At 40.5% G+C, this 27,207-nt stretch overlaps 2 protein-coding genes across 6 annotated transcripts in view; one reads left to right on the top strand and one right to left on the bottom strand.

Annotated features, from left to right (window-relative positions):
• Window positions 1–3,951, bottom strand: part of LOC115343118 (dehydrogenase/reductase SDR family member 9-like) — a 33,966-nt gene extending 30,015 nt beyond the window's left edge. Inside the window, exons 1-2 of one of the 3 annotated variants that reach the window (XM_030018659.2) lie at window positions 3,617–3,950; window positions 1,663–1,838 (exon numbers count right to left, since the gene is read on the bottom strand). The gene's annotated coding sequence lies outside the window, so the exon portion shown is untranslated. Of the gene's footprint in view, window positions 1–1,662; window positions 1,839–3,616 lie in introns of all 3 variants that reach the window. The other 2 variants (XM_041124641.1, XM_030018660.2) reach the window with 2 other exon arrangements.
• Window positions 1–27,207, top strand: part of ABCB11 (ATP binding cassette subfamily B member 11) — a 54,349-nt gene that overhangs the window by 17,351 nt on the left and 9,791 nt on the right. For 2 of the 3 annotated variants that reach the window (XM_030018651.2, XM_030018652.2), the window contains exons 7-22: window positions 111–198; window positions 1,044–1,177; window positions 3,010–3,181; window positions 4,965–5,089; window positions 5,838–6,012; window positions 9,180–9,293; window positions 11,286–11,396; window positions 12,332–12,457; window positions 13,240–13,443; window positions 14,705–14,875; window positions 15,252–15,453; window positions 16,137–16,215; window positions 17,164–17,299; window positions 18,834–18,995; window positions 24,172–24,276; window positions 24,375–24,536. In XM_030018651.2, the coding sequence (XP_029874511.1) occupies window positions 111–198; window positions 1,044–1,177; window positions 3,010–3,181; window positions 4,965–5,089; window positions 5,838–6,012; window positions 9,180–9,293; window positions 11,286–11,396; window positions 12,332–12,457; window positions 13,240–13,443; window positions 14,705–14,875; window positions 15,252–15,453; window positions 16,137–16,215; window positions 17,164–17,299; window positions 18,834–18,995; window positions 24,172–24,276; window positions 24,375–24,536 (2,266 nt within the window). Of the gene's footprint in view, window positions 1–110; window positions 199–1,043; window positions 1,178–3,009; window positions 3,182–4,964; window positions 5,090–5,837; window positions 6,013–9,179; window positions 9,294–11,285; window positions 11,397–12,331; window positions 12,458–13,239; window positions 13,444–14,704; window positions 14,876–15,251; window positions 15,454–16,066; window positions 16,216–17,163; window positions 17,300–18,833; window positions 18,996–24,171; window positions 24,277–24,374; window positions 24,537–27,207 lie in introns of those variants that run through there. The other variant, XM_041124639.1, reaches the window with a different exon arrangement.

Consider the following 27,207-nt stretch of genomic DNA (forward strand, 5'->3'; position numbering starts at 1 on the left):
ATGACATGACTCTAACTTGAAGAAACACCAGATTAGAAATCTGTGAGAAACTTAAAACAGCATTGCTATCTCTTTTTTTTTTTTTTCCCTTCTTTTTTTCTTTTTTTCAGGCTGCTGGACATTGAACAAGAAATGACCAAGTTTGCAGGTTACTATGCAGGAATTGGTTGTGCCATACTTGTGTTAGGATACCTCCAAGTCAGTATTTTGTTTCCTATTTTGATTTTAAAGTTTAAATCGCTAAATAATTACGTTTATAATAATTATGTTCCTTTTAACTGCTTACTTAGCTGCCCATTTGAGCAGATGCTTTCAGTTCTCATTCTATTGGCTGAAATAGGTTAACTCTGGCAATCTGAGACCTCCTTGGATTCGTGCATGTATAGTTTTACCCAGTGAGATGAATGCATGCTGCTCCTTTCAGACCACAAGGAATACTTGCTCAAGTGTCGTTACTGTGGAATCCACATGCCCTCCAAAAACAACAGCTGAAGGGCATACAGATTCCCAGTAGGCATCTCAACTGCGTTGAGCCCTGTGTTTCTATTATAGAGATATTACAGAGTAATACTAGTGTAAAACTAGTATTGGAGAAGAATCACACCCTACATATTCTGTAGTAATGGTTCAATCCTTATGACTGAGATGAGCCACAAGCTTGGACAATTCCCTCATAATCTGCTAAAGGGTCATGAGGTAGGATGGCTGCCATCCCTATATTACTTATAGCTGGAGATGGGAAATTTTTTGTCCATATGACATTCATGTAACAGCACAAGTAATTTAACTTGCATCTCCTCTCAGCCTATCAGAACTGAGACAAATGCTTGATCCAGAGGCTTTATAAAATTGTTGGATTATTTAAAGATCAAAGGCATAAAACAACTATCATGTCTGTGTAGCTAGAGTGTATTTTACCTGAATAGTAATTTTATCAATAGCTAAATTGCTCTTTCATATTTTAGCCAAAGTGCTTTTTCCCATTTGTTGGGAGTAGAAAGACTTTTTACTGCAATTTATCAGCCACATTATGCTCTCCCCAGATCTGCCTTTGGGTTATGGCTGCAGCTCGTCAGATACAGAAAATCAGGAAAGCTTATTTCAGGAAAGTAATGCGAATGGATATAGGCTGGTTTGACTGCACATCTGTAGGAGAACTGAACACCCGAATTTCTGAGTAAGTAATCTTGAAAAAACATATGCTACAGGGAAGATTTTGCACTTCCTTCCAAACACAACAGAGTGCCAATAACTAGGCATTTGACAAACACCTTCTAATATAAAATACAGCTATGTTCCTGGGACCAGAGACTAGGCTGATTATCTCCCCCCTCTTCAATCTGAGTGCCATAACTGTTAAGCCACAATTATTTCCCTTTTGTGCCTTTTCTGTGGTTTTTTTTTTTTTTGTTGGGTTTCGGGGTGGGTTTTTTTGCCAGCTTGTCTTATCCTTCCCTTCTCCTCCCGTGCCCAGTCTTTTCAGAGTGACCTATAATTTGGCTGCCAGTGCACACTCCCCTGAGACTGGAGATGTGGGTTTGAACCCTCTCTCACTTCCCAGAAAGGAAAATTATGTTAGGGGCATGCTTTGCTTTTGTTGGCTTTTAAAAGAAAAGAGTGAGCCTTGCTTAATCTTCTGCTAAAGAAGGTACAAGCACCTACCTTTAGAAAGGGACCCAAGGTAGATCAAGAAACCTTCTTATCCTGGGTAAACATTTAGCCCTGAGAACAGCGGCGTTTAAGGCTTGCTCCTCTTCTTAGTGGTTCCTGTTTACAGGCTGAAGGTAGCTGCGGGGTGAATATGCCGACTCTAGATGGCTCCCTGTTCTCAGTCGTGCCTGCATAATAGTAGTCACATTTGCAGAAGATTTTTCTGTAGTTGAAGGGGATTTTATTTGCCTTTACTCACTGCCTGGCGGTATCTATGACTTTCTGTGATGTTCTTTTTACAAAGAATAAATGTCAAGTGTAAGTTGCTGTGAAGAATTTCTCTGGCAAAAAATAGAAACTGAGCATGTATTTGTGTAATAAATAACACTTAGTTCCCTGGTTTTTTGAACAACGTGCCTACAAAAAGCTTCCTGACTGCAAAAAAAAACATTCTCTGGAAGAAATATAAACATGTTCTTCAACTCAACACTGTTAAATTTTTCAGTAGCGGACTGTAATTTCACTTGATATATCTATGAGCTAACAACTTTGCACTTTAAACCTCAACACCACTTGCTCCTATTTATTCCAGGAGTTCCCAGTTCTTCTAATCTCAGGGGTGAGGTAGTAGCCAAGTGCGGCAGAAGTATAATGACTGTTTTGCTTTAAGACATTTTTTCTGTGTTGGTAACGCGTAAGAGAGAACAAATGAACTCTGCAGCTGCCTAGGGGTTAAACGATGGTAACTGCTGCACCACTGTCCCCCATGTGATAGAGCTGTCATGTTTTCCCACTGCCTCCAGTGACAAAGTAGCCCCCCTCGGTTTTCCCACTCTCCCTCTCATTTAGAGAACAAACTACCTGATAGGGTGGAGAGAGGAACTGGGAAGTGGTGGAAGGTGGAACTAGAAGAGAATTACACCCTCCTCCCTTTTCCTGCCCCCTCAGCAAGGCAGTGTGGTACATTCGCAGTGCCCCATGATGGGCGGATTGCCATGTCAGCTATACTGTTATTCCACTATCAGATAGCTGCCTCCAGCTGGGATGTCTCTGCCTACTCCTTTGACTCAGCTGGGGCACAGTAGTAAGAACCAGCTAGTGAATGAGTCTGCTGGCAGGATGACTTTTCCTGGGAAAAGACAGTATCTTCTCTGCAGTATTCATGCATAGAAGCCTTCTGCCGTTGCAAAGGCACTTTCCCTCACTGTAGCCCAGGGTCTTTGGAAGGGCTGATGGTGGAAAGAATAGGGGTGAGGAAGGGCTCTCTCAAGGGAAAGCAGCTAACCCAAATGTGGCCAAGACCTGCAACACAAATGAAAGATATGCTCTCCAATCTTCTGTTGGTTTTTTGTTTTCCAGTGATGTTAACAAAATTAATGAGGCTATTGCTGACCAAGTAGCAATCTTTATCCAGCGCTTAACCACCTTTGTGTGTGGATTCCTACTGGGATTTGTCAGTGGCTGGAAATTGACCTTGGTTATCATTGCAGTAAGTCCTCTGCTTGGGGTCGGAGCAGCTGTCTATGGCTTGGTAAGTGAATTGTGAGAGGTTCATGTAGAGGTATGATAAGCAGGGAAAGTCATGCCATAGAGCTGGGAGAATTGGTGGAAGAGAAGGCTATTACATCCCTTTAAAGTCAAAAGAGGCAGATTATGGTCATAGGAGCCCCAGGGGTGGGGGAGGGGGAGGTGGGCTTTGCTCCTGCTTTGCTTATTCTGATTCCCAGAATAATACATCCTGCTTCTAAGATGGGAGTGTAAGCATACGTTCTATTGGGTCTTGTGGATGGATATTATGGTTGCTAAGATCAGAACCTGGCCTACACCTTCTCCCTATTTATTACTACACACCTGGTTTAGATGGTTACTAGACACGAGGCTTGATTTCTCTCTGTCGATTAGGGACTTTTAGAGATGATCAAGTTTCAGAGCTGTAAAATAGTTGAAACCAACTGCTCAAACTTACCTCAAGCTGTCCCTGTTCCTGGCAGCTGCTGTGTCCTCTCCCAGTTGTTCCCGTTCTGCTCTTCCGTTTGCTCCCTGCAAACTCCCTGTCACTGTGCAGAGGAAGAACAGTGAAGAGGGAAACTGCAGGATCCTCTGCCCTCTCACCTCCTCTCCCACACCCAGCAGGGCTGGGCAGGTCCTGCTCCTCCTCTGCACTTTGTCACACTCTGCTCTTTGGTTGGGTTCAAGCCTTTGGCTATCTCACTTCTACGTCAGGAACAGTTTGCTATCGTTTTGCTATCAAACCTCTAATGTAACTCTGACTAATTTCTCATCTTCCAGCACTCCTTTAGCACCTTATGCTGGCTGCAAGTAGATGACATGAGTAATGACTCAGTGTGAAGTGGGAGAGCAGAATCCTGGCAGGGAATGAAATAAACTTCAAAATGCCTCTTTCCTTCATTTGCAATTTCTTTCTGAGGTCATTCCCCTTTGTGTTTGTAATTTTCCCCCTTTCCATTCTTATTTCTCTGTCCCCATTGCTTTCCTTTCACATACCCACTGTTAAGTGTTTCCTCCTTACAAGCCTTTCCAGCCCAAGTCTTTGTCCTTTACCATAAAGAAAACAGACCCAGGGTCAATCTAGCCTGTTTTCCTGTCTCCAAAAGTGGCTAATAGATGCTTGGGGTAGGGTATTTGAAGAGAGAAAGCAAATAGGGACACTTTAAAATTTCTATTGATATGTCATTCCCAAGCCAATGTGGTATCTTTATGTCGAATTGTACATGACTACATTTCCTTCCATTAATTTGAGCATTTTTTTGAGCCTAAGTAAGCTTTTGGCATCCACTGTGCTCTGGGCTGCTGTGTATGGACCTGTTTGCTGTCGGCCCAAGAAGCAAAGCACAGTCGTGGGCATCATCTCTTTCCATTCTCCGCCATCAGTACCATTACCTGTTCTTCCTGAAGCTGGGCTCTGCCACAGTGTCTAAAGGGCTGCTCTTGCCCCTTAAGCTCCCCCTTCCTCCCACCATGCACAAACCCTCAGTGTGCAGTCTGCTTAAGCCCAGTTAGCAGCAGAGAGAGAGGGAGGGAGGGAAAGCAGGTGGTGTCAGCTGCTCTTTCTAGCTACCTGGGTTGGCCAAGGGGATAACTGTTCTGCAAAACATATGCTACAGAGGTATATGCCCTAATACTAGAAGACAGAAGTCTTCAAGTGTGCAGCATGCCTAATAAAAGCCTGCTTGGAGCAGAGGAGGTGACCTCATGCAGAGCAGACAGTGCAGTGTGACAGCCAGCACTGCTTACCGCTGTCCTTGTCTGCACCTACAGTTCAGGTGTAACCACCACTTGTTATGCTTTTGTAGGCTGTGGCAAAATTAACAGGCCGAGAATTAAAGGCTTATGCAAAAGCTGGAGCTGTGGCTGATGAAGTGCTGTCATCCATCAGAACAGTGGCTGCTTTTGGTGGGGAGAAGAAAGAAGTTGAAAGGTTTGTTTGCGCAAACTGTAAGGTCTTTGATTTCTTTTTCCGTTAGCAATGTAATGCTGTAATGCACTTCGGTCATAGCAGTTAGCCTCTAAATTCTACAACAATGACCATCTGTTAGCTTTGAGAATTATATGCATGTATGTTACAGAAATTTAAGTTTCAAATAACATTACATATGCAAAACCAGTTTCATAATTCAGTCAATCAGTCAAATAAAACATCAGTAATACTATCTTCAAGTCATTCCCACTTGTAGGAACATACTGTCAATTTTTCCCCTAAACATTGTCTGATATATCACTTTTGCAGCACATCTGAAAACTTTGGGTACTTTCAAGCTAAGTAAGAGAACTAGTTCCAGCAAGACATAATGATTTGATAATGTTAAGCTACAAATTTCTCTTAAATGTGTTTAAAACATAACATGGCTGTAGGACATGCCCTGAAGCATTGGCCAAATTCTCAAATCCTGTGTCACTCTGCTAAAACCCCAAACCCCGTGGTGAAGTATCTGCAGTGAGTGTGGCTTTTCTTGTGCTTATTACACTAGAACACACAAGGACTTCATGATCTGGGAGCATTGCTGGTTTCAGCAGTGGTCTCTCACTTCAGAGTGAGAGGTATCAACTTTATGTGGACCCGCTGTTAACTGTAGCACAGCTGGACACCTCATTTTTTTGGTCTTTGCTTATTATGAATTTTCCATAAAGTTCATTTAATCCCCTTTTATTTTTCTCTCTTTCTACAGATATGATAAGAATCTGGTGTTTGCTCAGCACTGGGGAATTCGAAAGGGAATAATAATGGGATTATTCACTGGTTACATGTGGCTTATAATTTTCCTGTGTTATGCATTAGCATTTTGGTATGGCTCTAAACTTGTCCTTGAAGAAGAAGAGTATTCACCTGGCACTCTTCTGCAGGTACCCATTTTATCTTGATGCAACTTTTCTGGACTGTTTCTTAAAACATTAATTCTGGAACACATATTTGTAGTGTTCTGGTATCCAGTGGCTCAGTGGTAACAAACACTGTATGTGTCTTTTAAAGATCATTACTCAGTGTATGTATGAAAGTATGTGACACAATTGGATAAGATTAAAAGAAAAAAAAAAATCCATGTTTATTTTAAAGATTTGAAATGCTGCTTACTGCAGTCAGAATAATGCTTTCGTGTGAAAGCCTGCTACGCAGTTGACAGAGGCCTGAAACTAGCTTTCCCATTTTGTGGGTCAGCATGTGGCTTCTGGGATATTGGCTTCTCTGAAGAACTTACTTTGTGATGAAAAACCCCACTGTGGTAAAGAGAAACCTAACCAAAGAAAGTTTTATCAAACCTAACCTCTCTCTCATGAACAGTTTCTGTTCCTTAGAATCGACATTTTCTGTTGCTGTTTGCCCACCCAGCTCTATAGATGACAAAGAACATGTAGACATATAGGCTGATAAAGAAAGACACACATGGCTGTGACTCCTGCAGTGTATACAAAAAACCATACTAGCCTGCACGGCACTCATGCATCCACTTCTGCACAGTAGATGCTTTAGACACTGATGACCTACATGCAATAAAACCAACATCTACAGATATGTTGTTTATTTGCTTTAAGCCAGGACTGCCCAAATGGCAGGCTCCAGTCCAGACCCAGACTAAATTTTTCCTGAACCTTGATAAGTCCTGGGTCTTCTGATGAGACATCTATTTCTGCTCCTTCTCTGCCTGTTGCACACCATGAGAGCTCCCAGCCACCAGCAGCATGCAGTGCAAAACTTCCTGCTAAATGGAGCTTGGTAAATTACTCTGAGAACATTGTAAAATTGAGTTATTCTGTTCAAGGAGGATGTCCCTCACAGGAAATCATTTGCAACTGTTCTTGACACTGGTAGTTGATACAAGGTAGTGCTGTGAAAAAACCAGAAGTGAGCAATTTCCTTGCTTGCACATGATAACTATAGTTACGGGCTTCCAAATGACAAATGGCAAACAGTGAGGAGCTACCCTGTAGCTGAAAAATTGTAGCTCTCAATGGAGAGACTGTCCCTTATGCTCCCCTTCCTCTCTCAGTTTCCAGTCGTCTTTCTTGTATTTCATGTTTTCTACCATACACTCCTACTCTGGCAGCGGGGAGGAGGGGAGGATTTGTAGATACAGAACATTTAAATATGCTTTTCCTGGTCTCTGAAAACTGTTGTGCACCAGCCATACTGCACTGAGATACACTAAGCATTGCCTTCCCTCCTCCTTCTATCAGACGTACAGAACCTGCTCCCTCATGTTCATGATGGATTCTGACATGCATATAACCTACTTGTTTTGGGAATTGTTCACACAAGAAAATTAGTTTGCAGTAAAGCTGAGTATAAACTTATGGCATGATCTATACATCACAGTGTAGATGTTTGCAGTGCACAGTATGTGTACAGTAGATTCTTCCTCTTTAGCCATGGGGTTATTATCAGTAAACATCACTGGTGCAAGGGAGAACTGAGTCCTGTGTATTTTTATTTCTTTCTCAACAGTAGTGTTTCCTTATACACTTTGCCCATTTATCATGACTACTGTTTGTGTTGTATTCAAAAGGCTAGCTGAATGCTTGATTGCTTCTTAGCAGAATTCTCAGGTATTGCCAAAGTACAACAAAGGATTACATACCAGTTCTCCTAACGCTCAGGGTGAATGTTCAAACTATCAGCCACAACAAAGCAAAAAATGGACCAAAAGCCTACACCAAAGACATTATCCAAACATTTATAATCTGCTCTGCCAAACCACCTCTGTAACTGAAAAACTAAGGAGGAATAAAGCAGAATAAATTCTAGGAAAAAAAATGTTCATTCTGTCAAGCACACCCTGGTATATTAGCACAGAGAAGAATGAGCTATACTTACCATACAATGCTGATCACTCCTCGTTGTAAGAACTGGCGATTAATGCATTTGCACGTGTGTGGTATATATGGTCAATAAGACTTTATCTTTTGATGTTCACCATCTTCCAGTGTCCTGTACTTTGAAGCCCCTGTCTCTTATCAGAATTGCCAACATTTTCAGCCATAGATGGTTCCCATCTATGCTTAAGAACCTTGATAAAACCCCCTTCACAGGACATGAAGCATTAGGAGCTCTTAGGAAATTTTGAACAAATGCTTTTGGTGTTTTGGTTGATGTGCTCCAGAGTCACTTGCTTCTGATCTGCAAGGCCAGACTCCAAGGCTGAATTCTTGGAGTGAAGTGTCCTCTGATATTTGATACTCTGTCCAGCTGCCTTTATCATCTGTCGGTCCTTCCAGGAAGAGTGGATGCCGTGGCTCATTTTCTCTCATGTTGTCCTAGGCTTAGACCAAAAGGGGATCCTGGGGCTTTCAGAAGAGGGTCACTAGTGAGTAATTCTTCCCTTTGGTTCTTGGAAAAGGACTTGAAACAGTGAGCACATTGGGTATGTGCTACCTGCAGAAACTGTCCACCTGCACTGATAGAATAATCTCACCTCAGTGACTTATCCAGTGTTGGTAGCAACCCTTACAGTTCATTTCTCCATGAGATGGTGAAAAAATGTTCTCTGTAGCTGGTACTTGCTCCGGAAGTAAGTTTTGTGACTATTAGAAGAGACAGGAACTGCAATATACAAAGGATGTAATACGGTGTTTTAAGCTTCTTTCCGTTTTTGAATTGTTGTAGCCTCTCATCTGCTTACTGGTAAGACATCTCCAAAATAATCTACTTGCCAGCGATGTTCAGTTCCAGCCCTTGTTTCAAGGCACAAGCACCCAGTCAAATTGAGGTGGCTTAAAAATACATTAGTGGCACCTCATTAAATATCTGGGTGCACATGTTTTTAGGCCAGGGCAAATATGAGGTAAATTGATTTACTTCAACCTGGAAGAAAAGTTGTGAAAGACAGAGAAAAATCCCTTCTAAGATGGATTTGTTTGCTTTCTTGTGGGCTAATTATGCTCATATAGTGAATCACTGCAGCTCAGCTGAGTGATTACAAGAAGTCATTAAGCCACTGTAGTTTGATTTGCCTAAGCTCTAAACTGTATAAAAATGTGACATCATATTTTGTTAATTTCTTTTTCTACTTCTTCAGGTTTTCTTTGGTGTTTTAGTAGGAGCTTTAAATCTTGGTCAGGCATCTCCCTGTCTGGAAGCCTTTGCCACTGGCCGTGGGGCTGCAGCAAACATTTTTGAGACAATAGATGAAGTAAGTAATGCATTTCTATGCTGTGTCACTTGGTAGTGGAAAAATAATTAAATAAGCCTCAAGCAGTAGTAGGTTTATCTACTGTGTAAATGAGGAAAAATGAGTGCAATTAAAGAAAAATTGACTGTGCAATAAAAAGGTCTAGCAGCATGCATATGGGCTCAGAGAGGGTGTTGAACAGATTTCTTAAGAAGTGGCCTGTTTCTGTATAATGAAGTTTTACCTCAGCTACTGCTGCTTCTTACTCCCATTTCTCCTTATGTACAATTACTCATTAGTGCTGGCCCATGGAAAGTGTAAAGGCAGGCAGTAATAGTCACCTTGCAGCCAAACTTGCAGCAAGCATCTAGCTCCCAGCCTCCAGATGGCATCAAAAGATGTGGCTCTATTGGCATTAGTGGCAAAGGTGGCCTCTGTCACCTGTCCCAGAGCTACCTCGAGTTAAAATGGGACCAAATGAGCACAGGCACTGGTCACGCAGCAGTCATAAATGCTAATATTATCTAGACAGATAGATAAGGTTGTATGAGAAAGTCTGAGAGCCACTGGCATTTATTGATAAGGATTCCTTTCTATATCTATATAAATTTAGTGGTTGGCAAAATACTGCTGATTTCTTAGCAGTACCTAGTATCTCTGGTCATTGACAAGCTTTATTGTGCTAAAAGCTGTGTAAACACATTAAAATGCTGCTTTTCTTTTACAGAGCATATATAAGGGTATATAAAGAAGGCTAGAGGGCTAGAAGGGCTGTGGTAATGCTAATGGACTTTTTAGTAACCCTTCAATGTTCTATAATAACGATAACACCTATGCCTTATAAATGCACTTCATAAACTAAAGCTCTAAGATAAGCTGAAAAAGAGATGAATAAGGGAAGTGTTTTTTAGAGAAAAATTTAAAAAGCACAAAGAGTTGCAACAGTAAGAATTAATCACAGAATTAAAGATAAGGCTGAGTCAGATAACCTTAGGGTAAAAAAAGCAAACTAAAGTGAGATTTCATCTCTCTAGAGAAAGGGTGGCAAAATTAGATCCATCTGCTTGCCACATTTGTAGATTTGTGATTAGACAGTAAAAGCACAGCTCTGCCCTGATACAGATTTTTTTCTGGCACTAAACTTATAGCTATGCTGAGGTTCCAATTTGCAGGATCAGTGAAACTTTTCTCCATAGCTTAGTAGCTGAATTTAAGAAAGATATATTTCTGAAGAGGAACCAGTCTTTTAGCTGTTCTTAACATCTTAGGACATACGCATTTCTTATATTAAAATTTCCTTCAATCTGTTAGGCTACATAAAAAATCATGCACGTTTCAATTATCAAATATTGGTGTTGCTATAGTTCTGATTCATTCTCTGTATTCCATGCTTCAAAAATCTATCCTTAGAAAATTTGATTTCTTTGTGATTCCGCAAAACTCTCTTAGTTCTCTGCTCATGTCTAGCAGCCCACAATACCCAAGGCCTGGCCAAAAGTATGTGAGACCCAAATCACTTCAAATCAGGATTCCAGCTCTTAGGGCTGGGTGTGCAAGGATGGATGCTTTAAATGCAAAGTGGTGAAGTATGCAGATTTTCAGCAATGGTTATTCAGTGCTGTAGGAGAATGTTTATATGACCTAAGTAGTGCCATTTTATTCCTGAGGAGCGGGCTAAATTAACTTAGTCAAAATGCCTCTCAGTCAGCTATTCTGTTCCAGCAAAAACTAGGTGAGTGGTTGACTGTGGTAATTGCAGTAAGCCTAAAATGAGGAGAAGGTGCATTCATCTTGCCCATACTACCCACTGGTGATAACTCCCCCAGCACTTTGACCTTCAATTTCATGTCCCTTGTGTGCTAGCCCTGGGGCAGAGCCTGCTGCTGGCTCTGTGCAGCCAAGTGCTGTTCAAACAGAAGTGCCATGGCTTTGTATGGTATTGGGAATATTTATCTACTGCAGCAGTGTTGGCTGTTTAACAGCAAATAAATAACACAATAAATTCTATCCTAGAAACCCGCCATTGACTGCATGTCAGAAGATGGCTACAAGCTGGATAAAGTACGAGGTGAAATTGAATTTCATAATGTAACATTCCATTATCCCTCCAGACCAGATGTAAAGGTAATTATTCATCATCCATCCTGTGAACACAACTACTGAAAACAATCAAAATATCCTGGTTCTGCCAGCAATTTCTAGATTTTCAGTAGAGTTTGTTTTCCAGAAGCCCAGACCCTCTGTTTAAAAGTAGACTAAATAATTCTTCTATTAAAGGGTTCTTCTACTTACCATTCTGCCTATTTTATCATTCTGGCATATCCATTGCCATACATATTCCTTGCTGCTGAACATAAACTCATAGTAATTTTAGACAAATTCACCTGCATACAGCTTCTCTTACAATCAATTATGCACTTGTACCAACGTGCGCTAGAATAGGACACAAAGTAATAAGCTGAATGGTGCAAGGATATTTTATAAAACTCTTTCATTACCCTGGGGATGTGCCATGTGACCCATTAAGATGCTAGGAAAAAGTACAAGAGCATTGGCTGTATACCCCATTATTTCTCTACTACTGTGTTTGAATTGACAAATTCTCCTTGGAACAGCATACTATTGGACAAGCAAATGAGTGCTATTGCTTCTAAAGACAAGCATATAAAGTATCAGATTTTTCTACATAATTTCACTGTTACATTCTTAATATTTATGCTTTAACAAGCATTCATAATACATGTACAGTGTTCTTTAAAGGGGATTTATTGCCAAGTTCTCCAATGGTGTTAACTTGACTAGTTCTTAATTATGAACAAGAGGAACAAAGATCAAAATCTGCCTGCTTGTCATGGAAAACAGTGCTCTGCATTTATAAACTCTTCAAACAATGTAAAAATATTTGGCTTTCTTCTTCCTTTTTCTTCATAATATTTTTCTGAATTTCATAAAATTGCTCTGAATCTCTATTTTAAGATACACGATAAACCCACTTGGTTTTATGACTGTGAGAGAATTAGAATGGATAGATTCTGTTTATTATTTTTTTTCCTCTCCAGATTTTGGATAACCTTAATATGGTTATTAAAGCAGGGGAGACAACAGCTTTTGTTGGAGCTAGTGGAGCTGGAAAAAGTACAACAATACAGCTCATCCAGCGTTTCTATGACCCCAGTGATGGCATGGTGAGTATACCAGCCTAGAATGTGTTTCTCTAGCCTTAGGGACTTGAAAGAATGACATGTTTTCTTCTCCAAGGTGGGAAGGAAGACTCCTAACTTTATTTTCTTTTTTTTTCAACAAGCAAAATACCTTCCTGTGCATTTCAGGGGAATGCTGAACAGTCTTATCAAAAATAATTATGAGAAAGAAAAAAACTTAGGAGAAAATAAAAATTCAGTGCTAAATCTGAGTAGAAACTATACCTATAGATACAATAATTCAGGAGTGACAAATCATTTTCCATTCTGGAGAACACAGTATTGAACATTTAATCATTGTCCCATAATATTGCTTTAGTATATGCAATTACCATTTAGTAATGGATTGGCTAAGAATATGAATTACATCTATTAACAGTCTCATTCCATTTATGTGTTCCTAGTTGGCACAAATCACATACATGGTGACGTGTATTTGAATGTGTAAAAGACAAAGAACCAATCTATTGTAAACATATAATCATAATTTTGATTATTACTTTCCACCTAGTTTTTTTTCTGAGGCCAAGAAAAAAGAGTTTTTGGGAAATGAAATCAAAGAGCACAACTCCTAGGCCCAAGAACTAGCATATACTACTGCCAGTGCATTGCATTATTTTATGTATGAAAGCTGTTGTTTACACTGGTCGTGGAAATACAGCATCACAGGCTCTTCATTTCCATTGTGTCTTTCTTTGTCTCTGAGCTGGAGGGGATAAAGTCCCTAACTTTTTTTCTTTTGTCCATGTTTTAATTGGCTTCTGTAGATTACCCTGGATGGCCATGACATTCGTTCCCTTAATATCCAGTGGCTACGCTCACAGATTGGTATTGTTGAACAAGAGCCAGTTCTGTTTGCCACCACAATTGCAGAGAACATTCGCTATGGTCGGGATGAGGCTACCATGGAAGACATAATCAAAGCAGCCAAACAGGCCAATGCTTACAATTTTATCATGGACTTGCCGCAGGTATGCTGTGCCTTGTAAAATGTTTGGCAGAATTTGGTGGAAAAATAGAGAATCCTTTTGTCCCTCCCCCATTCAGCCATTTCTGCTCAGGTGGAAGGGCAGAAGATTAATATAGATCGTAGGCAGCAACCTTTCCTTTGACTAGAGTTAATTAGGTCATACTATGTGTATGTCACCACATTTAAAAAAAACCCACAAACCGAGAAGAATTAGTTCCTCAGGAATCATATGCACAACATTCAATATCATGGTAATAATCATAGCATGATTTTAAAATATGTATTTTTCATGCTATGGAGGTCTGTTTCTGCTCAGGCCAAAAGCAATTTAGAGCCCAGGCTCTCACTAGCTAGCATATGTTTCTGAGCAGTCTATACTGATCCTCACAACCTCATCTCCTTGTACGAGCTCTGTAAGTTAGCTGGAGGTTCCCTCTTCCCTAGTTCCTTCCCTTATGATGACAAGGCTTTGATTAGTCCTATGGTATCCTCCTTACAAAGCCTATATTTGATAGTACTGGGCTGTTTACTTTTCTAGAATGTTATTTTGCCAAGTAGCTTCTCAAAGGAAGATGTTACAACAGTGAATCTGATTGACAGGACTGAAGTACCATTAACTAATGTCAGTACATAATTTTTATCCTCCATCTATGCATTTCCAGGCTTCCAGGGAACTATTCATAGAAAGACTGTGTAAAGGCCCCTGTTTATTTCCTGGAAATGGAGGAATAAACAAGATTTGGCTCCAGGTGAATATAATCAGCCTGGCTCTCGAGATGCTAGGCTTTATGTGTTTATTTAATTCTCTACTTGAACCTGATGCCACCAGAGTATGATGTCCACGAATCACAGACACAGTGTTCATGAGTCACAGGCCATCAGCAGACAAGTCCAGCTCTATGGAAAGTTTGCTGGTGAGTCATCTGATGGAGAGTAGGCAGGCATTTCCCCTCCATTTCAGCATTTGTTGATAGAGTTGTTTTGAGCCAAACCAGAACATTTCAGCTTTTTATCAGTACATACTTTTGGCTTGGGATTGGAACCCCAGTTCAGGCAAAATTATGTTGTCCAATATGAAGGAAGTTATTTCATCAGCTCTCCTTTGAACCTGGTGCACTAATAATGTTTGTGTCTTTCAAAGACGATATTTTTTTAAGTCTACTCCCAGGACAAATCTGAGAGACATTTTACCAATGTCTTCACCAGAAGGTTAACAGACCTTTTTGTTACCTGTTTCATTTTCATTTTTTTCCTCCACACAGCAATTTGACACTCATGTTGGAGAGGGTGGAAGCCAGATGAGTGGAGGTCAAAAACAGAGGATAGCTATTGCTCGAGCTCTTGTGCGAAACCCGAAAATCCTGCTACTGGATATGGCTACATCAGCACTTGATAATGAAAGTGAAGCTACTGTCCAAGAAGCACTTCATAAGGTTTGCTATAGCATAGCATAAATCAGACTTAAAAGGGCAGAAATTATTTTTAATGCACTCTGCAGCGGGTGCTGCTGAATTGCAACAAAGCAGTGAGAAGATTTTCTTAATAGCTGTTTCATATGCACAAGTAGAACCTTAGTATTATTGACAGAAAATAATTTTTTCATACATTGTGACGTTAACTGAAATCTATAGCTCCCTTTGCTCAGAAACAGATGCTCATCTATGGGCTATGGATGGAGTTCAAGTCAAAGTCAGCTGAAACCACTAGAAAGACTCCTGTTGATTTGACCAAACTTTAGATTACATACTGTTGGTTCCAAGCATTTCTGTTTGCTGTTCTGGGAATGGAGCTGTTGTTGTTCCCTGTCAGGCTCGCCTTGGCCGCACAGCAATCTCAATAGCTCACCGCCTGTCAACCATCAAAGCTGCCGATGTCATTGTTGGGTTTGAGCATGGAAAGGCTGTGGAGAGAGGAACTCATGAGGAACTCTTGAAGAGGAAAGGGGTTTATTTCATGTTGGTGACCTTGCAAAGCAAAGGAGACACAGCACTTAATAGAGAAGCAACAGAAAGTACGTGTTTTGTTTTCTTTTATAAAATGATGTAAAATTCCACAGAATGCAGATGATTTTTTTTTTTAATGGCTGAATTTTAGCATTCATAGAAGTAATACATTGATAGCACTGGGCAAAGTGTTTTTACTGCATATGCCTGAATGGCCTTCCTAATATAGATCTGCCCTGAAACGTTAATCCTGACCTGCAACACCCATCATTTTATAGCTCCATTTAGTGCTGACAGTCCAGTGCTGCTGCATTTGAAATGCAAGCAAATGACAGAGTATGCTGAAACCACCCTATTTGTTTTGCTAGAGGCAGATTTGAATCAAAGCTTCTGGAAATGGAGGTCTAATAGAATGATCTGTTGTATTTTTGTGGAGCATCATACCTTGGATATGATTATCTTAAAAGAAGAGAGCAATTACAGTGCTAAAATAGGGAACAGCCTTTAGCAGTCACACCACAAGTGAGATGGTCCTTGGGTTAATATTCAGTTAACTTCACCATGTCAAGTACCAATATAAAACTTGTGGTACGTGTAGGTTGAGTAGCAAGGTTGTATTACATTCCTTGCCTTCTACAAAGTATTCCAGTTATGACTTGGAGACACTGCACTTTTTTGCAGAGCCACAGTGGACTTCGGTTGTATTCAATTTTAGCACAAACTGAAGAGGTCTATATACTATATTTTACAGCAGAAGAAAATAACGTGGTTGAGCCAAATCTTGAGAAAGTCCAGTCATTCAGCAGAGGAAGCTATCAGGCCAGTTTGCGGTGAGTCTTAAAAATGATTGTAAATCCCAATATGTTTCCAGACCTCTACGCTTCATCCCACTATTCCAAAATCCCAATAGTGCTAATGATTCACTTCTCTGTATGTTGCGTATGAGAGGGTGGAAGGGCTTCAAGCATTTTGCTAAGACAGAGTTCAGTTCAGAAGAAATAGCTTGGGCAATACATTACTGATTGAAGGCCCATGGATAAATAGCAAGACTCTTAATTTTACTCCCCTTTCTATCCATAGTACCTTCTCTCCAATTCTGGTCTACTGTGTTAATGTTCCATTTTTAATATTACTACCATACAGCCATATATTTGTATTACCTAATGCATTTTCAGTGCAGTCACTTGAAAAATGACTTGCTGTGCAATTACTTGAGAAATCAATGCAATGTACAAGGACATTTTTATTATGGCTTTTACTTGATGAAAGTTAGAGCATTTTACAAGCCAGACTGTCTTGTAGCTAGACGCTTACTATTTCTTTCAGGCAAGCCTGTGTCAGACAAGGCAAATGAATGTCTCCTACATTACAGGGTTATGTTTCGTCAGGGATAGAGGTGGATTGCTTCAGCATCGTTTTTTGCTGGACCAAATTACTTGATAGTGATAATGGTGAATTGACTTGGTGTGTAAACATCTTGTGCAAATATAGTAGGATACACCACAATTTTACTTAACAAATACACAGTGCAGGGTACATATGAGACATCTGAGTGGTGGTGGTGGAATATGATTTTGAAAAGTATTTGTCCCTGTTGTGGGATATTTTCGTCTCAAGAAGATGAGACAACATAGAAAAAAGAAAGAAAAAGTCCATGGGATTCCTATGATTTGCTTCAGTGAATCCTGATTTAGTTGATATGAAAACTGCACCTGCTTTGCAAGCAAGTCTTGTGTTACTGAGCTGTGAAGAACAAACCATTTCTGTCCTCTTTACAGAGCTTCACTTCGGCAGCGGTCCAGATCTCAGCTCTCTAATGTGGTCCCTGACCCTCCATTATCCATTGCAAGAGATCATGCAGAGTCTATGTATCTTATGCCTTCTCATGGAGAAGATGATGAACGAGCAAAAAAGGTCATGTCTAATAGTTTGTTATTGAATTTTCAACTGAACAGGCTATATTACTTGGTAATGATAACCTGTATATATATGCCTCTGTGATAGGAGTTGTTGGCAGATATGTATGTCTTCTTGGATTGATCCTTCTCTCTGCTTAAACAAACCACAGCTTCAGTTCTTATCCTTTGTGTAAACCCTAGACTGCATTTTGATGGCTGTTATGCTTATTGGTCCCTATAAAATTTCTAGCAGAGCTTGACCTGTTGGTAAATTGATATAAGTTGTAGATTAAGTTGAAAAAGCATATTCATAAAAGCTGAAGTAACTGACAAAAAGCAAATGCTCAGTCTGTGAGATGTAACAGCCACTCAGTGATACAAACAACACTGCTTCTTGTTCAATAAAGAGTAAATTCACTTTTGCCTCAAAATCTTTTGGAGACTTGTGTAAAGAGAGACTCTCATTGCAACATAACCCAGAGTCCTTTTACTGAGAGTGTCCTTGTGCAATCAACTGGCATAGAAAATAAAGACAGCATGCCTTAAAATTATGCAGAATATCTAGGAATATACACAGTGGGTTTCCAAAGTGCTTATGAAGCTCCCTGCACCAATTTGCATGGCTACGTTGTTCAGTGCAGAGAGCAGCAGTTAGAAGTTACTGTTCTTGCTATTTCTAAGCCTATTCTGTGGATAAATAGAGGGCCTTAGTGCTGTCACTCTGGCACTAGCTCAGAAGGGAGAGAAAATACAAGATGCTTCCACCCATTCCTCCTTGCACATTTCTAGCAGATAGGTCTTCACAATGTCTGTTTTGTCTGGGCATTTCCAGCCATATGAACTGAGGGAGATGAGCAGGGCTCAGCACACTGAGTGTTACAAAAATTCTGCACAAATCAAACTGCAGGGTAGGTTATAATTTGATGATGAATATTCTGCTCTTGCTGGGAATAATTATGGGAATTCAGCATATAGTCTGAGGGTGTTTCACAGAAGGGAGGCGTAATTTGCATGTATAAAGCCTGAATGCAGCTATGCCTCTGAAATCTCTCTTGTTTTAATTATATAGCATACCTGTTAATTTGATGCAGAGTCTGATCAGTGTGTTCACCCACAATACTTCAAAATAATATTTAAGAAGATACCATGAGTGATGCAAAAAGCCGCTTGTGAGGAAGAAGTTTAAGTTTTGGCACTGCCTCATCTGGAGGTAGCAGAAAGGGAACAGCCTGTTTCAGTGGCAGAAAATCTTAAACTGGTTGTAATTAACCTCTTAAATTGGAATCAGTAGAGCTGCACAAGGCATGAATCTCTCCCTTTTTCTCCAGGGACAGTAAAGGTAATCATTTATGTAACCCTGTCGTGACACCCTAACCCTACAAAAGAGCTCCAGACAGCAGCCAAGACCCACCATTGCCCCTTCCTGTACAAAGCTAGAGCAGCTGTTTGGGCACTAGATGACCATTTAACAGACTATTTTATCTTACTGTCAAAGGGATAACATCACTGGCGGAGTGCATTTGCTTCATAAATCCAACCTGGTTTTTTAGGAGTCTGTTGTTGCAGAGGAAGATGTCAAGCCTGTACCATTTACCAGAATTTTGAAATACAATGCCTCTGAATGGCCATACATGGTGCTTGGATCTCTGGCAGCAGCTGTGAACGGAGCAGTCAGTCCACTCTATGCTTTGTTATTCAGTCAGATTCTTGGGGTACGTTATGCTAACCTTTTAAAGTGTGTTTTAGCTCTGAAGCAGAGGGGAGTGAAGGTATGATGCAGAACTTGAAATGTTTTGGGAAAATCTTTAGATCTCGTCCAGTAAATGGGGTTAGCCTTCTTGCCTATGAACAATTATTCAGTAGAGATATTTATATCACTGTCATCACACTATCATTTGAGCTCTTTGAAGGGGGAGACTCACTAGCATTTGTCATGTGTTCTTCATTATCTCTCTTGTTCACTTTCCAGGAACTGTTGGGAGTGATTTTTTATTACTTGCATACAGTTTATTTTAGATGAGACAAGGCGTACCTTGTGCAGGTGCAGTGGAAAGACATGCAGAGGTTCTTCCCTGCAGAATTTTATTCTACAGACTTAGCCAAGCCTTTGAGAAAGCTTTGGATCAGATCCAAAAAATACTTCACTTTTTTTGTTCATATATTTCAGGCAGCTCTTTGCTGCCTGCTCCCTGCAGAATGTCCAGGGAGAGGTAGAAAATTGTAATAGGGTTCATAGCTGCCAGCAAAAAGTAGACTTGCATCAACAAGTTTGGAAGACAAGCAGGACATAGGAATATGCTTTAAACCTTGGCATTCACTAAAGGATGCATTACCATCAAAATCCACGGCCTTGCTCGAAAAGAGTTCAACCATGACTGTTTTTTCCTTCAAAAACTTGCTGTAATAGAAAGAGGATGCTTCCCCTTTTGTAAAACAGCTTTTTGGGGAAACATTTGCCAAGCTAGTGGGAAACTGGAGGGGCTGCCTGAAGAAATTCAGTGCTGCTCTAACTAATGGCAAGGAAAGTGTCCTAAATTTTCAAGAATTAGGAGGATGAAGAAAACCCCTCTGTTGATGCTGTTTCTTATCGGGTAAAGTAATGACACATTCACTGGGAAGAAAATGGGAATGCCACTATCATTTTGTGGTTTGGGTACCCACCTGAGATAGGATAAAACTTGTGTTGTGATTCCCACTTACTTGTTTAGGTCATGGTAGGTACATTTGTGGGCAAAGAATATATGACCTAAAGGGCAGACAATCTTCTAGCAACTGGAGGTCCAAAACCTATCAGGCAGGAAAGAGTGAATGAATGAATGACTCAGCATCTGAGCTACTGATTAGAAAAGGATTGAGAAAATGCTCCTAATAGCGGTGCCAGCAATCTATCAAAAGAAAGATTGACCTTTTGCTGTTAGTTTTTTTGGCAGGTTGTTTTGGCTTAGACATTTCTCTCTGGGAAGTTACTCAGGACTTTGAATCACATTTACTTGCAGCTTGGTGTTTGCTAGCTAAGATCCAGGGTGGGGCAGAGCAAAAGACATTCCAGTCCCTCTTGACCCCTTTAGTGGCTCCTGATCCATGTGCTTGGCCTTTTAGCAGTAGGTGTGCCACCTCCAAACACTTTTTGAGTGTCTAGACCTCATGCCAAGGACTGTGGCTTTCACTAGACAGCAGGTGAGACATTGCTACGTGCATTCCTTTTGAGAGAGGTTTTCTAGACACCAGGTCCTGCAAGATGCTAAATGCCTTCATTGCCAAGGATGAATTCCTTCTCTTGAAGGTCTCAGTCCATCAAGTGAGAGAGGCTGCAGGAAAAAAAACAAGCCAAAATGAACATGAGCAAAGTCCAACATCTGTGTTTCATTATTCATAAATTTAAAACATTTCTGACTGGTGCCAAGGCAGTCAGGCAGATGGAATATGCATCTGCTTTCCAAGCTGTCTGAATATCAGCAACGATGTTGTGACAGACACGTGGGCTTGTACTCTGGGACCAATATGCTGGGGAAGTGAGGGGAAAAATCCCCACAGCTATGAAATGAAAGGATAAATTTCGCAAAGTCTGCCTTGAAGGTTCTCAGAAATTAATCCCCAAAAGTGAATGAAGAATGGGATAATAGTAGATATGTCTTCTGATAAGTTCAGATCAGAAGTGTACCTTTGGAACAAATTGCTCAGTAGTTGCTTCTTACTATGCTTTGGTTTCCACTATGGACCTGTCTCAGAGTATGGGAAATGGATCCTTTCCATTGAAACTCAACTGGAAGATGTGCTCTGACTGCTATTGGACATGTAACCCATGGCCCCAGTAAAAGATAGTCCACGCTAAGACTGCTGAAACTTATAGAATCTGAACATGGACACCTCAGCAATGACTCTTTCCTTTTATAGACCTGATGCTATTGTCCATGCTACATGTTACTGTAATCAGTGTTATTTTTTTAAATCAAGAACATAGGTCAAAAACATAGCTGAGCATGTTAGGATAGCTGCAGAATGGGATAGTTCAATTTTACAGGACAGATTTTCAAGTGAAAAAAAATGCTCTGTTTGCAATACAGAGATCTCTTCCCAATGAATGTTATCCACATTTCCTTCTGTAGGACTATAAAGTGCTATTGCTCTCAGTTTAGGGAGAGTGTAAGCATGTACTTCAGCCCGTTGCTTTTCATGAGCTGGGATGCTTCCTTAAATTTAAAGCTTGCAATAGGAGTCCCAGACTGACCAATAACTGGCTTCACCAGAAACCCTGAAGGTGTCTTGCAGACATTGCAGTTCTCTCAGCCTTTATCTAGGAGCAGTGGAAAGCCTGGCCACAGGAACTGGGAAGGCCTTTCACAACATGTTTCTTGCATAAGAGAAAGCAGGGGAACCACTTTGAATGTGGGTGATATGGATAGAATATTAAAGCAAAGGCTCACAGCACTCTCCCTTTTCATGAGCACCTTTCATAAGCATGGATACGGATCCAGCCTCCCTGAAATCAGGAACTGTGTTGCCTTTGACTGTCTTGAAATGAAGGCTCCTACATAATCTTGCCTACCATCTAGCCATATAGAAGCAATGAACAAAAGTTTATTTATAACAAGCATAAATACTTACTGGGACTCACTGTAGGGTCCTAGGGCAAGTGTTTATCTCTCATTTCAATGCTCAGTCTTGTATTTGGTATTTATTTATTCAACTAGAGAGAAAAATTTCAAAGTGTGAAAAGAAAAAATGTTAAGTTCAACCCATGTATGGGGCCATCCCAGTGTTTCTGGATGACTGTGCAGAGAGAGCACGCAAATCACTTGTGAAAAAGCCATCAGCATCTCTGGAGAGTAATGTTTTTCATCCCAGTTCACAATTATATATTTATTGTGATCCATCACATACTGTGTTTATCATACTGTTTATTAGTTTTACTCATTAGAATTCTTATTCATTTCAACAGAGATTTTGCTGATGTTTTTTCATATGAAAAAGTACCACAGCACTGTAATTAACATGACATACATGTTAACAAATGTTCACAATGATAAGTAGTTATTCCCCTGGTTATGTTTTAGGCTAGCTATGCATGTGGCATGACTGCTACTGTGAAGTGCATTTTCCCGTTCATGCCTAGAAATTGCATACCATGATGATACAGAAAATACCACCACAGCAATTCTAAATACAGAATCCTTGTAGGACACAGTTTATGCATGCACTGAGTTCACCTTGTATCTCATTCAGACCAAGTGTTTAACTAGAATACTTCCTACAGGGGAAAAAACAAACAAACAAACAAAAAACCAACCCAAAAACCCAAAACCACGCCCCCCCCCCCCCCCCCCCCCCCAACAGCGGTATCTTTTCTAGATGTGTAAGTTACAGAGATAGATGAAATCTGCTCACAGCCTGTTCAATTCAGGATCAAACATGGATTACTAAATGTACAGTGGGTTTCATTATGGGGATAGGAACAGCAGCAAACCATTATATGTTTTGTTCTTATTATGGCAGATTAAAACATGCCTAGTGATTTTTTTTTTTTTTTTTTTAAACAAAGATTAATCTGAGAAAGTAATATGCCTTGCTACTGATAAGACAGCACGGCATTGGAACAGCTTTTAGTTTGAAACAATAAGTGCCGTCTTGATATTACCATTTTGGATTTTGCAGGATTTATTTTGTTGCGAAGGTACTGATGTACAAAGTTAAAATACTTGAAGTGGAATTCCCACTAGAGAGCAGCTATTTCTTTTTCTCAAATTCATGCTCTAATTCCTCTCTGTTACTTTGATGCATAGCTCACTTTGAAGTGTAAATAACTTGAGTTGACCTTTTAAGACTAGTTCTTAAGTTTATTTTTGTAGAATTTTATATTTTGCAGCTGTAATGAAAATTCCTTCTTCTCTTTCTACCGTTAAATACTTACCTAGAAGAATTTAAGCTGGTTTTGATTTAAGGAAATGTCGAATGCGCAGGTTATTTTTAATTACACCTTACAGATAACAGATTGAGAGATTGGTCAATTTATAGTAATTTTGACCTGTGAAATCCAATTAGAATTAACTTAAGATTAGTGGAGAAGTACAAACATGAGCTGTGGCTTATATCTGCAAGTAGCAGAAGTAGTTTAACAACTTCAGGTAGGTTAACTGACCTACATATCAATGGCTCTGACTGAAAGGAATTGCTAAAGGATGGCTACTTAGATTTGGACCACTACTTCAGCAGCAGCCAGTAATGCTGGCAGGTGTTGAAAGAGGCCAGGTATTAAGAACAAGCGATAAAAGGAAAATACCATTGTGACTGGAGCGGAATGGGGTGGAGGTGCTGTACTTTAAGCACTAGTGCTTTTTCTCAAGTACCCAGCAGTAAGCAAATAGCTCGTATCCACAGTCCTTCAGTAAAAGACAATAGGTTCCTCTTGAAGCCTACTTCTAGCATTTGTTAGTGTTGTGCAAGGAGAGTCATGCTAGGGTATAATTATTACACAGACTAAAGTTGCAATTGGCACAGATTAGAGAGGAGGTAAGGGAGCTGCTGCACTGTTGCTTTGTCGCTATGCTATTTATTTCATTACTATCCTCTGGGTATCACACTGGATCTTGTTTAGAGTGGGGGAAGGTTTGATTAATTATAACTAGGGATGGGCAACGAGTAATAGCAGTACATGCAGACACTGAGTATAATAAACTTGTTGTTTAATAGGAGTAAAAAGCGTTATGCTGTACCCAGGCTCACCTTAGGAAAAATAAGGAATCAGGCCTTTGCAAGGGGTGAGGGAGAGCTCTGTGTTCTGGCTTTGGTTCTAGGCTGGGCCTCTGCACTTGGCAATAGGGAGTCATGAACAAACTTCACACACAGCAAAACTGACACTTCTAATATGACGCCACCCATTTTTTTTCAAAGACCTTCTCCATTCTTGATGAAGAAGAACGAAGAATCCAGATCAATGGTGTCTGCCTACTCTTTGTCTTTGTTGGAATTCTTTCATTTTTCACACAGTTTCTACAGGTAATAGCAGTCCAGTATGGGTAAATTTTGTTTCTGATCCCTTACTCTGTGGGTATCTCTTTCTGTACAATATTTGTATTTATTCTTACACACCCCAGGGATACACCTTTGCCAAGTCTGGTGAGCTGCTTACAAGACGGTTAAGGAAAATTGGTTTCCAGGCTATGCTAGGGCAAGACATTGGTTGGTTTGATGACCAGAAGAACAGCCCTGGTGCTTTGACTACAAGACTTGCAACAGATGCCTCACAGGTCCAAGGGGTAAGACCTGGTAGCTTAAGAATCATTTTACTATAAGCACTGATTGAAGGCCTATTTTGGCACATTGTCACAGAAATTAGCTAGCATGCTGTCACGACCCAGACTGGACAAACTAGGGAGTCGTGTTTAATTCGAAATTCCCTCGGGCTAAATTAAGGTGAAATGACACCAAATGATCAGTTAAAGATTTTATTCATGACAGAAGCAAACGGAACTGGGGAGGCGTGGTAGTAGGTGGCAGGGTTTCTCACAACAGGAATTGGCATAAGACTACTTCTGTAAACCGTGTAACCCAGGGTAACCATATACATCAATTCAGGAGATGTATATACATCAACAAGGAGATCCCTCCCATTGAGTCACGAGGTTCAGAGCAGACCCCCTTGCTTTCTAGACGACTCCTCAGAGAATGGCCCAGGGGTGGCTGGATCCACTCTTAGTCTCAGACTTGGTCAACGGTTTATGTCTTGAAACGGATGAGGTGTAGGGATTGTGGAAAAGGAAAGAGAGAAGAAGACAGATAGAGAAAAAGGAAGAGAGAAAGATTTCACCGGTCCTGGGTCCAGCATTAGTTCAGTCAGCCGAGGGGTCCAGTGCCGGTGGGCTTGCGCGCCTGGGGCTTCAGTTTGTGTCCTTTTATCATCCTTGCCCCTCTTTTGGGCAGGCACCTATGAGCAGTTTGTGAGCCTTTGGACTTGGGAGTCGTTTGTGGAGTAACTTCTCCTTCCCTGCAGACATGGCCATTGATTGATCTTTGTATCAGAACAGCTTATCAGAACAGGGAGCTGCGCACCCTCCAGCACGCCCTCCCTCTCCTGTTGCTGATGTCTGAGCTGATGGGCTTTTCACCTTGGTTCCTTGCTGTGCAGGGTTTGTCTTTAAGCAGAACTTGCCCCACCACAATGTTTGAGACATTAACTCTTTCCGTCTCTCACACATGCAACCAGCGAGGTCAGTGTAGATCAATCCTTAGTCAGTCAATTAAGCTATTTCTATGTATCAGAGACTGTCAACGTGGAACTATTATCACTGTATTTATCTAAAAGCACAAGTAGCGTCCCAATTTACTGGCCATTATTCCTGCCTGTATTACCAGAAGAAAAACACAAAAATCAATAAAATATCGACCATCAATGGAATGGGAAGGAGCATCCAGTGCAGAAGTTTAAACTTCTTTTTTCTGGAGATGAATTAGCTGTTTGCCACAACGCTTAAGTGTTTATTTCAAAAACATGTCAGACTAGTATTTTAGTGACATTTATCACTAATCATGTTTTCCAGTTTTCAGCACGGTATTGTGCTTGTTGTGACAGTTTTGATTTAAACTGACAGTCCACTTGAAAAAACAGTTTATAGTACTGGCTGGTGCTCCAGCTGGGGAATCATGCAGCCAGTTTCAGTGTGACATTGTTTGGGAAAGTGAACCACTAACTCCATGCGTTATATTCCTTAGTGGGTGAGGGTTAAATCGTGCTGAGCTATAAATGTTACCTATCTGAATTGATGCTTTGGTAGAAGTGAGTCAGATGCCATTTTACTTGGCTCCAATGCAAGCAATTTTCTGGAAAAGAAGGAAACATACAGATTTCTTTGTTACAAAAATTGTCCTGTTTCAGCTTGACTGAACATGATAGGTTGGTTTTTAAAAACTACTAGTAGAAGTTTTAAGAATTTAAAAGGCAAATGAGAAAAGATGTTCCCCAAACCCCTGTCAGCAGCAATTTCTACAGAATCAGAGAAACCAGCTGCAAACCTCCTCAGTCCTTACAGGACATGTTTTAATTGAAATAAACAAACTTGTAAAACACTGACTGAACCATTTAATAGCCTCCTAAGGGACATCTTTGTTCTAAGCACATGTAGAGCTGTGGGGCACAGCCATTCAACCCACAGCTCTGGGGGAAAAAACCAGAGCTACGTGAGCAGCAGTGTCCTCCACCTTTCACTGCCTGACACAGCAGTTAGCCAACTGCTGCTGTTGCAGAGTGAGCTGCGGGTGAGAAGGTGCACGCAAGTGTCTGGGGTCTGAAAATGTCTACATCTGCACCAGGAGTAAGTGGACTCTTGGTGCGTGTGGGGGATGCTAGAACTGCAGGATCCAGGTGGGAGCAGCCCTATGGCTGCTCCTTTTGGTAGCCTCGGCAGAGCTGGGAGGTGTACCTTCCACCGTGGCCAGGCCCAAGGCACCTTGCCCTATTGCTGCAGGTCAGAGGATGAGCATTTTGTGCTGCAAGTTCACATCCTGCAAATGAATTTGACTGAAAATGATCAAGGATATCAAACGTATATTTTTTTCTAATACATAGTAACCTAGTTCCTATTTAGGGCTGCTGTTCACTGCTATGAAAGAAGATAACTTTTGAGTAAATAAATCAAGTTTATTACAAAGAATAGTGTTCTTGAAGTACGTAAGGAGAAGATGAATGCATTCAATAAAGGTGATGTCAAAGGTGTATTTAAAATTTTTCCTTAATAAAGAGACAGGCAGAAATGCAACTTTAATTCATCCTTTCTCAGTGATGTTCCTCACTCATTTTAGCACAGTTGAGACTTCGTTGTTAATAGTTAAGTTGCAAAAGGGTTCTCTTCATTATTTAAATCTAGATGGATAAATGTAGGGGCTAAACAGAGTATTCAGATGAGTGATTCCCCAGGGAACTAATTTCAATAC

The sequence above is a fragment of the Aquila chrysaetos genome, chromosome 6 (assembly GCF_900496995.4).
Source record: "Aquila chrysaetos chrysaetos chromosome 6, bAquChr1.4, whole genome shotgun sequence".
Taxonomy (NCBI): domain Eukaryota; kingdom Metazoa; phylum Chordata; class Aves; order Accipitriformes; family Accipitridae; genus Aquila; species Aquila chrysaetos.